The sequence below is a fragment of the Ambystoma mexicanum genome, chromosome 5q (genome assembly GCF_040938575.1).
Source record: "Ambystoma mexicanum isolate Mex_15411 chromosome 5q, UKY_AmexF1_1, whole genome shotgun sequence".
Taxonomy (NCBI): Eukaryota; Metazoa; Chordata; class Amphibia; order Caudata; family Ambystomatidae; genus Ambystoma; species Ambystoma mexicanum.
This window is the reverse complement of record NC_090933.1, coordinates 393,699,892-393,713,120: the sequence shown is the minus strand read 5'-3', so window position 1 is coordinate 393,713,120 and position 13,229 is coordinate 393,699,892. Positions and strand designations below refer to the sequence as shown.

Sequence of the window (13,229 nt, the reverse complement as noted above, 5' to 3'; positions counted from 1 at the left end):
CCCAATCCCCTCGAAGAACAAGTTACTTTCTTACCAGGTAACGTTCTTTCGATGGGATGGTCCGACGACGTATTCCATATCGCTCCCTCCCTCCCTACCTTCCCCATTGCAGAATTTCTTATGCGATTGCAGCTTACGTTCCGCAAGGCTTTGTGTCTGACTGGCAGTAGACTAATGTCACACGTTCTGGTGGAAAAAACTACAACTGAGACTACGGGCGTCGTGCGTCCTACTTAACACATCGGATGACGTCGGAGGAGGTCCTCGACGATGGCGCATCGACGTCATCGACGCAGGACACAGACGCTGAAAAAAGTTTCCGAAGCAGCACAGCTGTGGTGATTAACTGTCATAGATATGGAATACGTCGTCGGACCATCCCATCGAAAGTACGTTACCAGGTAAGGAAGTAACTTGTTCTTTTCACTTCACCAAAATGTCTACCCTGGAAGTAGGAAAAATTATCCTTTCGCTCAAACCCTCCAATTGCAAAGGTGACATCTGCCCTGCACCACTAATAAAAGTTGCTGCCAGAGAACTATCTCCCTTTATCACTAAATTTATTAACGCCTCCTTTGCCTCAGGCACCATCCCTGCCAACCTTAAACAGTCATGGGTGCTCCCGCTCCTCAAGAAGCAGACTTTAGATCCCCTCATCCCTACCAATTACCGTCCCATTACGACGGTACCGTTTCTACTCAAGATACTGGACAAAGCTGCGTACAACCAGATTCAAAAGCATCTAGAATCACATAAACTCTTAGGAGAGAGACAATATGGCTTCCGCCCTTTACATGGAACGGAAACTGCCTTAATTGATTTGAAGTCCCAAATCGACGAGCTGAGAGATAAAGGGAGGACAGTACTTCTGCTACTTCTGGACCTCTCAGCGGCCTTTGATTTAGTGGATCACAAAGTCCTCTGCAGACATTTGGACTCTGCCGCCTATTTCTCCTCGGAGGCCATCAGATGGATTGAGTCATTCCTGAGCGAAAGAACTATGAGAGTCTTCTCTCCCTCAGCAGCTGCAGATCCCACCCCTATCTCATGCGGTGTCCCCCAGGGCTCTTGTCTGCCCAACTCTATACAACATCTTCACCAAGCCCCTGTTCGATGATCTGGACCAGCTAGGTATCACCTACACTAATTATGCAGATGATACACAGATCCTCCTCCCGCTTTCTGGGGATCATATTAAGGACACGGAATTGGTGAACAAGGTATATCTTAACATCCAGGCATGGATGGCCAGTCATGGCCTCTGCCTGAACGATAAGACAAGACAGTTGATAATCCTGGGCACCCACGCTAACATCAAAAAACTAGGCCAGGAATTCTCCTCCTTTAACATAGATGGGAATATCATCCAAGTTTCCAAGGAAGTAAAAACCCTTGGATTCTACCTTGATTCCACTTATCACTTGATAAACAGGTAAAATCCTTAGCCTCCACTACGGCTTACACCTGCAAGTTGATGAGAGCCGGTAAGCCTTTCCTTTCTAATGACAGTTGTTCAATCCTGGCCAGAGCTTTAATACTCTCCAGAATTGATTACTGCAATGCACTATACTCCGGAGCCAATAAAACAATCATTCAAAGACTACAAGCACTACAGAATAATGCTCTGAGAGCAGCACTTGGCATAAATAAAAGAACCCACATCTCCTCTATCAGACGCCAACACAAATGGCTGTCTACTGACCACAAAATACAACTAAAGATGCCATCTCTGACCCATAAAACCCTTAATAACTCTACCCTGGATACCTTATAGACCTACTTCACAGGAGAATCTCTCTGACCGACCAGAGCTGCTAATTCCAACTGCCTGATAATACCTAATTACAGACTCACTACGATCAGTGGTAATAGTTTCCCAGTAAAGGCTGCCAAAATCTGGAACCTGCTGCCACAAGACTTGAGAGTAGATCAACCCTACCTACACTTCAGAAAAAATGTAATTCAACGCCTCACTTCCAATGTCCTTTAGTCGATTTGTGTCGCCTACCACTGGCTGTAACTACTCGCGGCAAATTCTACCTGTATATTGTATATCTGTAACCATGCGTGCTGTAACCATTTAGCGCTATTTCTGGCAAACTACACATGCTGGTAAACTATACCTTGTATACTGTATATTAAAAATTATACTACAACATTTTTAAAAAAATACTGTATATTCTGTAATTATGTGTGATTTATAGATGTCTATTGTACATTGTATATTATTCTATGTTGTAACCATGTAAGCCTTGTATCTTCTTATTGCTGCGCCCTGTTACCCATGGGTCTGCTGTGCATAAAAAGTGAATAAAACAAACACACATGAAGAAATTATGCTATGGAGTAGCTGAGGCTCCATTGCCCAAGATCACACAAAAAGTAGAAATACACACAGCAATACACATATTAGAGTGGGAAAAAAGGCTCACACTCTTACCAGGTGAAAAAAATAAACCCTAGAAATCCAGCAAAACTCCTGAGGGACTCATTAGGTAAGGGAAATCAGCCATTTATGAGAATTCTCCCTCACAAGGGGCATAACCTGCATTGCATGTGGCAATTACAAGAGTGGAACAAACATCACCAATGTCTTCCCAGAATAAATAGTTGAATTTGATACTGTTGAGTCACTTTCCCAAACGGTTTGAAGTACACCTCAGCACAGAAATACTTGTAGTGTTAGGAGTTTTTGTAATGGCCGGCAAGTATACCAGGATATGGATCTTTTAGTGGTAGTCCTGGCAGGTTAGTGGACCACCAAGAAATCATTGAAGTAGTGTTTTGTGGTTAAAATGTGTGGAGAAGAAAAGAAGTGGCCAGACCACTAACGTGTTTGATGAGTTGTGAAATCATCCTGACAAATCATTGGTGTTGATAATGAAGAACTGTGAAAGTATTTTTGTTTCCTTAAGAAGAAGCTATGTTGAACATTTGTCTATACTTGGAGAGATAAAGACTTTTCATCTGGTTGAACTTTATAGTTACACGTCCAAGTGAAAGACATTTGGAGTAAGAGGAACTTTATGATCCAAATTTGTCTACAAAAAGCAACTTTCTTATTTGAAACTTTGACTGAAAAATCTTGCTTGATTCCGGAGACGGGGATCCAGCCCAGGTTACAGGGAAACACAGTTCTTAAGTTTGTGTTGAATTTAACTGTTATTTCTGTTACACTTGAATTGCCATAAATTACCTTTATGGGTGTCATGTATGTACAAGTGTGGTGGCCAGATTCCTTTTATTAGCATGTTTGCCTTTAGTTTATTTTGACAGGCAGGGAAATCATCTTTAGGTTAGGGATTGTGAGGCATTTGTCAAACCCGTTTGAGTTAATACAATGGCTACCCGTGAGAAACCTTTACAAAGTTGTCCGCCTCACATTTCGGACCCCTCGCATTGTTCATAAAACCTTCTTGAAAAGTGAGTTTGTCTATGCAGCAAAAGCAGACCTTTCCCTCCAATAATATGGTTTCCCTCAAAAAATATGGGGGTGGGTTGAAGTTGAGGCTTTCACAAGTCACAGAAGAACTCTGTGCCCCTTGACAAAAGCAAGCTCATCCATTCCCAAAGGGATTCTTCTCCCAGACAACTCTTTTCTCGGACCCCAAAGCCGATACATGAGAGTTTTGGTTCACAGCTCCACCGCCGAAGCAGGGTGGCCTATTAGTTTAGAGAAACTGAGGCCTTTCACTTTGCACTTTTCCCAGCTCCTCCCCTCTCTCAACTGGGTTCAGAAACCCTAATGCAGGATACCTGAAAGATCTTCCGTGAGGGCTTCCATCGGGTTTCGGCTGCTGCTGGGACATATGGTGACATGTGGTGTGTACTGGCGGTCCCCACATCCAGGCTTCGGGTGCTGCACATTTGGACCAATTAAGACTTGCGGGACAAAAGGACCCCCACTCCAGGCTGTCTCATCAAGTATATCCTTGGATGGCAAGACGGGGACCACCCTTCTGTGAGAGTCAACTTCCAGGAAACCGCACACCAACTGACTCGCTCCTTGGACTATTCGCTTTCCAGCTAGATGGGCAACGCTGGGAGACATCCAGGTACACAGCTTGTGGCAGGAGTCAGATGGTGAAAGATATACATTTCCTGATCTGAAAGCATGGATCCCTGCACTCTAGAGCTTCCTAGTCCATGAACTCGGCAGACCTTGGGATTGTGTCCTGGAAGACTGCATTCCTGGTGGCCTTCACTTCTGCGATTAAAGTCTGTGAGCTTCAGGCTCTGTCGGCTGCGTTTCACAAAACACAGTTGTCCCCAAGACCCATCCACAATTACTTCCAAAAGGGGTCCCAACCAAGAGATGTTTCCTGATCCCTAGTCTAAAGCAGACAAGACTTTGCACTGTCTAGATGACAGTACGGCATTGAGGTTGTATCTCGAGAGCACTAGACCTCTGAGGTCTTCGGACAGGCTGTTTGATGTTCAGGTGCCTGAAACCAGGTAAACGGGCAGCTAAAACGGCAATAGCCTGCAGGATTGTCTCATGTGTCATTGAATGGCAAGGGCCCCGCTGGAAGGTCTTCATGTGCATCTCACAAGAGCAATTAATTAGCCTCCCAGAGGCACTTCCTGTGGGAGACCATCTATAAAACAACCATATTGGCCACACCTTCAGCTTTCTGTAGACACTACTCCTTTGACAGCAGCTCCAGAGCTGATGCACAATTTGGGAAAGCAGTTCTGAGGAACTTTTTTGCTACACTACAAGTTCCTCCCTCCCTGGGTCGATTGATGCTTGGTAATTTCCTTTCGTTTGGATGAAAGGAGACAGGACGTAGGAGTAAGGGAAAGTAACTAGGTACTCCTACTCCATAGACCCCTTTCATCCATAAGCCCTCCCTACATACCCCTCAAATTTAGTTATGCCTCCTGGTTGGTGAAAGGACTGAGTGGAAAGAGTGTAGGGAGCGGAGGCATGGGCTTGGCCGTAATATGCGTGTAATTCCCATAACTATAGCAGAAAAGGAACATAGACTAGGAGTACCAAAGCCACTACATTATGTAATTGCCATTTTTTGCATTTATCTGTGAGAACCTCTGTTCCGACTTTCCTCTTAACTACGCCAATCCTACTCCATCATTCGTCTAAGCCTAACTGCTCAGCTATGTTACTAAACAGAGTTTGCTCTAGAACTTAAGTGTAAACCTTGTTGCACCTTTCAGTTGGCCTCTTGTAACTCTTCACCAGAGTAGGTTATGAACACCCTTTTTACAATGCTGCAGTAAGAAAAAGTGTCCAGGACGTTTGTTCCAACGTATGCCACTAGTTTTGCCAAAGTACACACTCAGTGTTTTTTTTTGCCCATGATGCTCTGTCCCCTGCTGAAAGATGTTAATGGTGGCTGCAATGTTTGCCTGCTGATGGCTCCGCTCCCCCCCCTTGTTCCCCTTCTCTACTTAACTTCCCCTCCTTGAATGCACAGACACACACGCATATTAGACAAACTTGGCACTGCACCGATTTACATGCACAATAATTCACAGGCATACACACACACTCACTCACTCTTCTACACTTGCTGTTCATGCCGTCTCAGCACCGGCCACATGCTGACCTTGATTATCTACTCTGCACCTCTGCGTGACTCAGTTTTGTGTCATTCAACTGAGCAGCTTCTGTGTTTGCGTATAGATGATGGGCAGCGGGATAGACTTTCTATGCTCTGCTGACTTTTCAATACTATGTGGCATGTCTTCTGCGTGGACTCATTTGGGCTCTCTTGTCTAAGGAAATAAAACTGCCCCTACTCGGAGGCAGCCCAGTCCCCCACTGACTTTAAACAGACTACTCAAGGTGAAGGTTGCACATTTCGAATTTGATCTAAACTTGCATCTTTTCACCGGAAACCAGGTGGATCACCACCCTTGTTCCCTAATTCAATCTCCAGTGGTCCTGGAACAGCCAGCAGCAGTCAGCTCATAACAAAAGAAAGTGTAATTTTGTTTACTAACATATTATGTTCGCTCCATTGTTGCAAGCAGCTTAGCACCGAAAAAGGCTTAAGTGCAATATAACATGTACCATTTTTATAATTAACAGAAGCTCACTAATTTAACCTGGGGTCATGAGTATAGGAGAAAGGCAAATGGGAGTGGGGTGTTCAACGATTCCAATTACTGGAGGCATAGTTTTATAAAAGTAAAGGTTGCTCAGCAGAGTACATTAAATAATGTTTTGCTAAAGACGGGTTACTCTGATATATCACTGTAAACTATCCTGCAGACGGTTCTACGGTATAGGAAATTATAAACATGGTCTTAATATTGGCAGGCATACATTGTTGGAGAAGTTGCATCTGTAATCTGTAATGTTTGTAAACGATTTATTTTTCTCGAAGAACTACAATAAGAAAATTATAGCATACATTAACGCTTCCCACGCCTCTCGCAGTGGGCACAACACATTCATTACAAACCATATTACTTTTACATGCAACTTTACCATATGTTTGTCCAGAACACACATTTTTGATCAAAGGAGTAATACACTTGAAGACATAGGTGTTAAGAAGTATCTGACACTTTAATTTTTTTTTTTAACCGTAATAATACTTCTTTTCAAAACAGGGAAGCACTGCTGTCACTGCATTTTACTTTTTTTTGTTATGTATTTCAGAACGTCCAACATAAAACTTGATAAGATTATGAAAGAATTGGATGATGAGGTATTTATATTTTTTCTTATTATGATCTAATGTTTTCTTGGGCAAATTAGCTAGACAATTTTGCTAATGAGAATCCGTGTCTCTATAAATTAAAGCATGCAAGGTTATATTTTGTAAGTACACGTTAAAGACCATTCTTTATGCTATGTAACTTTAACAATTTGCATGTGCTGGGATTGTTTATGCTTAATATGCAACCAATTCTCACATCCCTTGGTGTCTTTTGAGCACTGTGAAACCGTGACCTGTAAGGTAGGCATAGTATCAGTAGATACTGACACAAGAGCTGCAAGTTTCAAAACATACATTGATGTTTTAAAAGGGGTTGGTAAACTCCTATCTTGCCCTATAACTAAGATGTGAGTATTCTCGACTATTAAAAAAAAAAAAGAAAATACAGTCCTAGTCAGTCATTAGTCAAAATAAAATGGCCTATACTAATATTTGTAACTTTTATTTAAATGAACATGTTGTGAGTACAGAAACAAGCACATCAACATGTTCAGTACAATGTAATCAATTTCAAGGCACCTGGACCCCTCATTTGCTGGAGTTTAATACAGTGCGGACAAGGGATGAAAGCATTCGAGTCCAGCTTCCTCCCCGCCCCCATACCTTTCCACCTGGGACAAGATGGGATCAATTGGCTCATAAAAGTGAAAAGTGCTCGAGCAATGGGGGCCTAACAACCATCGCCGGGCATCTCTCGGAAAAGTCAATAAATGGAGTCCATACCGAGACATACTTGGCGTACTGCCCCTCACGCAGTGCCATGAATTTGTCCGCCACCAGGATGCCCCAGACCCTAACCCACCACATCTGGACCAACGGGCCCTCAGCCGGCTTCCAGGTGCGAGCCACGACCAGCTTTGCTGCCAGCAGGAGGTGCCCAATCAAGGTTGCCATATGGCCAGTAAGGGGAAACACTCCACCGCCCGTATCCCCTAGTATCACCACACGTGGGTCCATGGGGAGAGCCAACCCCGTAATCTATTTTATTCTTGCCAACACCTCCTTCCAATAAAGGCCCACCATAGGACATAACCACACCATGTGAAAAAGGAGCCCACTGCTTTGCAACCCCTCCAACAAGTATCTGGGTAGGCACTCTCCATGTGGTGCAGCCCCTCTGGGATGAGGTACCATCTATAACAACATTTCTGATGCTTGTTAATCTGCTTAGAATCACATGCTGTGCATATAGTCCGACATCTAATGGTAACTGCAGAGTATTGCATCTTGGTTTTCGAGGCTCGAAAGGGGATGTTGACATGGGCGTGCCTGTAACACTATTCCTAACTTGACATGTAGTGTACCCAAAATCCCTCATGTGTCGAGGTCCCTCAGATAGTTTTTACCACCCAACTAGCTGGTCGCTTATGCAGAGCTCCTACTTACTGCAAAATTGTTATATTTCCCGACCTCTGGTCGTTTATTGATTATTCGTCCCCTCTTCGACTATTTCCTTACCGCCGACGAAGACAGCAAAGAATAACCTTCAACGGCTAGTGCTATACATTAGGGAGAGTGGGGTCTGGGGGTCTCTATTCTTTTCAAGAATGTCTTTCCTTCTCCCCTCTCTTTGCCCTTTCGGTCTTGCCGTCGCTTTCACACACCTGAGCTATAGAAAAGACACGATTTAAATGGTGCACTTCCTGTAAGGGAAAATACCCATGGGAAGACGTGCACCGGCGGTGCAATAAGTGTCTTCCCCTCAATTACGACGAGGCGTCATGTAAATACTGCCAGCTCCTGCGCCCTAAGTGGTGGGTGGCCTACGCCATGTCGCAGGCCGAGGGTAGCTTCCCCATCGCAGCAGCCGCCGAGTGATGAGCTAAGCAATGGCCATGGCTCCGATCCGGCAATAATTGAGGTGCAGATGAGTCTTTTCGCCCATTATAGAGCCCGTCCGCCCCCCATGAGTGTCGCCAGAGTTGAGCATGCCTTCAACCAAATTATTACATTCCTTCATCCCACCCCTAACTCCCAAACTTATAACAACCCCCCCGAACTTTAACACTAACTTCCACCATGGTTACCACAGTGGATCACCAGGTTTTTGTGTACCCCTGGGAATTTTGGGAGCCGAGCCCCCCCCCCCCCTCTCTCCTCCAACCCCTTCCATACATATTCTTCAGGGCTAATTCCTTCTCCTTTTGGTTTGGTTTCCCCCTTACAGCTTACATTATAGGCATCCAGAGCCCAACTATACCATATCTCACGAAGTTTAGCGTTCCCCCAGCTCGTAATTTCAGGTAAATCCTCTCTATTTTTGGGGGGGATTACCTTCTGATTACTCCATCTGTGGGTGGCTCTCATGTAGGGTCAACAGACTTGGATGCTTTGTAGCAGCCCTTCAGCCGAGGTTGCGCTGGTCTCCATCGTTCCCTCTCTGGTCTGACCTCTCCTTCCTTGTTTGCAGACAAGGTTCTATCTTTGCCGCCGTTCTCTGTTCCATCGTCCTCCCTCATGAGGTCATCCATATCTTCCTCCTTTGTGATTGTATATCGCTGCCCCTTCCACTCGAGGCGGAGCCCCGGCGGGAATACCCACCGATATCTCACATTTCTGGTCCTAAACCAATCCGTGACTACCCTCAGGCGCTTTCTCTTTGCAAGGGTGGCCTGGGCCAGGTCTTGGTAAAGCTGGATGGATGCGGTTCGAAAGCTTATCGGTTCTCTTTCCCTTGCCGCTCGCATAATGTCCTCCTTTAATTGGAAGAGGTGTACCCGGGTCAACGCATCCGGAGTCAGGTTTTTGCTAAATTGGAATGTGGAGTATACCCGATGTGTGTGGTTCAGTACAATCTCTCTTTCCTCTGCTGTCCCCAGGATCTGCAGAACAGGTCTATTACATATTGCTGGAGGTCGGTGTCCGCCACCGATTTCAGGATCCCTCGAATACGTATATTATTGCGCCTAGACCTGTTTTCGGCGTTTTCCTGGTGGGTTTGGACTAGGTCCATCTGTTGTTCTAGTACAATCATCGTGCTCCTGCCCTTGTTCTGCCACCGCTGTCTCCATCTCGTCGACTCTTTCCTCCACTGCCATGACGCCTCTCCTGAGATCCGCGATGGACTTGGCTAGGTCGGAAGCACTATCTTTGATATCATTTTTTTTAGCTTTTGGAGCATTGCCAGCAGGTCAGATCTCCTTATTGGAGGGTCCTCCGGTTCATGGGAGCTTTCTGGCGGCGGAGAATTTATCTGTGCAGTTTCTTGATGTTGGCTAGGCTTGTGAGCCTCTGCGGTCTGCATCAGGGCTTTAATGTCGCCAGAAGCAGCTCCCTTCAGTTTCGCTGTTTGTTTGGTCATGGTGATGTGTATGACTGGTGACTGTGCATCTGCCTTAATTCATGCCGTCACTCGTTAATACCTGACTTGTATCAGCAGCCCCCTTTTGCTTCGGGTCTGTTGTTGCATTCAACAATGCAGGAATGCGACTTCTTGCTGTCTCTGGTGCCCCCCCACCTTTAATGCCTCGTGGGTGCCTACCGTATTGCTGGGCTCACCATTCTCCTATTATGCTGTGTGGCATTGGGTGTGTAGAGTCATGCTGTAGGCCGCCCACTGACCAGTGCTGTAGAGGCTTGCGGCTATCGGATAGCGGAGTTTGTGGGCCACCGCTCGTGGGGGGCACCTTATCCTGTTTGTTTGCTGCTTGGTTCCTCTCATCCCCTGTCTTGCAGCCTTAAGGATTCCTCTTCTGCTAGTGGAAAAGGGCTGCCAACATAATCATATCTAGGTCTCAGTGTTCCATGCCACTCCTGAGGGGGTTCTGGACTGTTGGGCCAAGTGTTTGGAATCAGCCCCAGTAACTCAGCTTGTCATCGTCATTGGGCTGTTCAAGGGCACCCCCCCCCCCGTGTAGGTCCCGTGCGATATCACTGCTCCGGGGGTTAATGCTCGCCGTGTCTGCTGCTTTTGCTGTTGCAAATTATGCGGCTGATTGAACGCGCTACCCAGGTGCTGAGGGCTCCCAGCCTACCAGAGCTCGTTCCAAGGTCGTGAATCAGGGTGTTACGACTACCTGCTGTCTGGCTGTAAGCACATACCAGCGTGTCTGAGGCTGTTCTTGGCTCTGCCCAGGGTGTGGCACTAGGCTTCAAAATGGCAGAGCGGCACATGGCGGAGCCTGCCAGGCAGGCAACCATCTTGGATTCGGCCTAGGTCCCACCAGTGTTTTTGCCCATCGAATGGGCTTTGCAGGATGATCCCAGTCTCCTTACCTCTGGAAGCGGCAGCAGATCCTACGGTGCAGGCTTTTGGTCCCCTCAGAGATACATCTTCCCATCACAGCCGTATGTCCACACGCATGAGGCATCTTGGTGCTTTCTCCAGGAGTGGAGGGCCGGGCCCCTAGGGACCCAGAGGCTTTTGAGGACCGCTTCTTCGAGCGCTTCCTCTGCCTCATGCGTTCCCCTCAGATGAAGGGGCTCCTGAAGGACATCGTAAAGGAGGGAATACCGTAGGTGGTTGCACCCCGGCCCCCTCCTCTGGGTATTCCTCCTATTTCTCCCATTCCTCTTGCGCTTCTGCTTCTGGTGCCGGGCCCTCCACTGGTTCAGGCCCTACCGGTCATTCTGACACCCCCGACCCCACCTTCTCCTGTACCCCCAACGCCTCCCCCTCAACTGCTGTTGGACCTGTCTGCGGCTCCGGACCTCTGGGTGGACTGCGCTGGCACCTATGTGCCAGGGCCCGCTTTCCCCTCAGTCTATAAATAAGACTATGACGACGATGACGCCCAGGACGATGAACCCTCGGCATCCGTTGAGGCCTTTCATGACCGCATTCAGGGCCTGGCAGAGTTCTTAGGGGTCCCTCTTCCTGAGGAAGCCCACCAGGTGTCGGGTGTACTAGCAGAGGTTTTTGGCAAACGCACCACAATCCGGTCTGGCATTCCCTACAGAAGGATGTCGTGCCGGTTGTGCGGAAGGTCTGGGAGAAGCCCAGGGCCAACGCCCAGATGAACAAGAAGTTGGACAGCAGAGTCTTCGTCCTCTTTCTCCACAGGAGTGTTAGCGAGAATTCTCATTTTATGGCTAATTTCCCTTACCTATAGAGTCCCCCAGCAGCTTTGCTGGATTTGAAGGGGTTGTTTCTTTTCACCTGCTAAGAGTCAGACTCTTTTTCCCATTCTTAGGCATTTTTGCTATGTGTGTTCTAGGCTATTTTTGTGTTTAATGCCTACGTGATCCTTCTCAACCCCATAGGAACCATCTTTATTCACATGTGTTACACAGCACCCTCAGTGCAGTGACACAGGGGTGTCGTAGCGACCCCCAAAAATACACTCCATACCCTGGGACTGACTACTGTCTCCCAGGGCATGTAAAGTCCCCATTGACTTTACCAGTCAAATCCTATGAACTAAACCAGTACAACCCATTTTACTATGGAGGTACTGGAAGGGGTTAATAGTTTTTCTCCTCTGTTCATCTTCGAGAGTGTACTCTACAGTACCTCTCTCAAAGCTTTCTGGCTGGTGGAAGTGGTTACTACCATAAATATTCAACCGCAAATATTTTCCTATGGGATTTTCCCATTGTTCGAGGCTACCACTTTTTCTGACGGCCTCTAACATACCGCCGGTGCATTTTAATATTAACTTTGCTCCGGTAGGTTTTATTTGCCAGAACTTTAATATAACTTCTTTCTCGTGTCTTTCTCTAAACTCCTAACCCAGGTCGGGGATCCTTTGTTCGTCCTTTTGGTGGGCTTCCACCAAGAAGCCCTCCTTTCGGCGCCACTGAGTCTGGGGTGGGTCCATTGTGTGGGAGGGGGAGTAGGACCCCTGGACAGGGTTGCCTCAGCAACCCATGTCACACTCTATCCTGATAGGCTGGAGGGCCTCTCGCCAAGATGGCCACTCCACTGTGTGAGTGACAGCTAGGCTGTATGAATGGGGATCCTTTTGCATAAAAGCAGGGTCCTGAGGACTGGAAGAACAAGACGTTGCCACTGGTACTAAGAAGCCGAAGAGGAGAGAAGCCAAAGACATATGCAACGACTAAAACTCTGGTGAAGCCCTGCTGCAGCGTCTCACCACTTTTCTCCACTGTTAGGGAGAAGTCTCTGTTAAGGCTAATTTCCCAAACCTACTGAGTCCCCAGTAGCTTTGCTGGATTTTTGGGGTTTATTTTCTTTCTCCTGCTAAGAGTGAGACTCTTTTTCTCCCACTCTTAGGCATGATTTGCGAATGTCATTTGACTATGTAATGTGTTTTATGGGCTATGGAGTCTTTTACTCCATAGGGCTTCATGTGTTTTTGGTATGAGGGGTGTCAGTGACCCCCCAACATAGACTCCATACCCTGGGACGGACTACTGTCTCCCAGGGCATGTAAAGTCACCATTGGCTTTACTAGTCTCAAATTGTGAACAGAACCAGTACAAACCATCATATTGTTGAAGTACTGGTACGGGTAATTCGATTGCCCCTGTGTCTGTTTTCCAAGGGGACACTGTCCAGTCCCCCCTTGTCGAGTTTCTGGCTGGTGGCAGTGGATACCACGCAAAATATTCCACCAGAATATTTCCTATGGGATT

General features: G+C 46.7%; 1 protein-coding gene across 1 annotated transcript in view; it reads left to right on the top strand.

The window, feature by feature from the left end:
* ROCK1 (Rho associated coiled-coil containing protein kinase 1) overlaps positions 1 to 13,229 on the top strand; it is a 3,300,884-nt gene that overhangs the window by 1,602,494 nt on the left and 1,685,161 nt on the right. Inside the window, exon 13 of the mRNA XM_069620881.1 lies at positions 6,632 to 6,680. Within this exon, the coding sequence (XP_069476982.1) occupies positions 6,632 to 6,680 (49 nt within the window). The remainder of the gene's footprint in view (positions 1 to 6,631; positions 6,681 to 13,229) is intronic.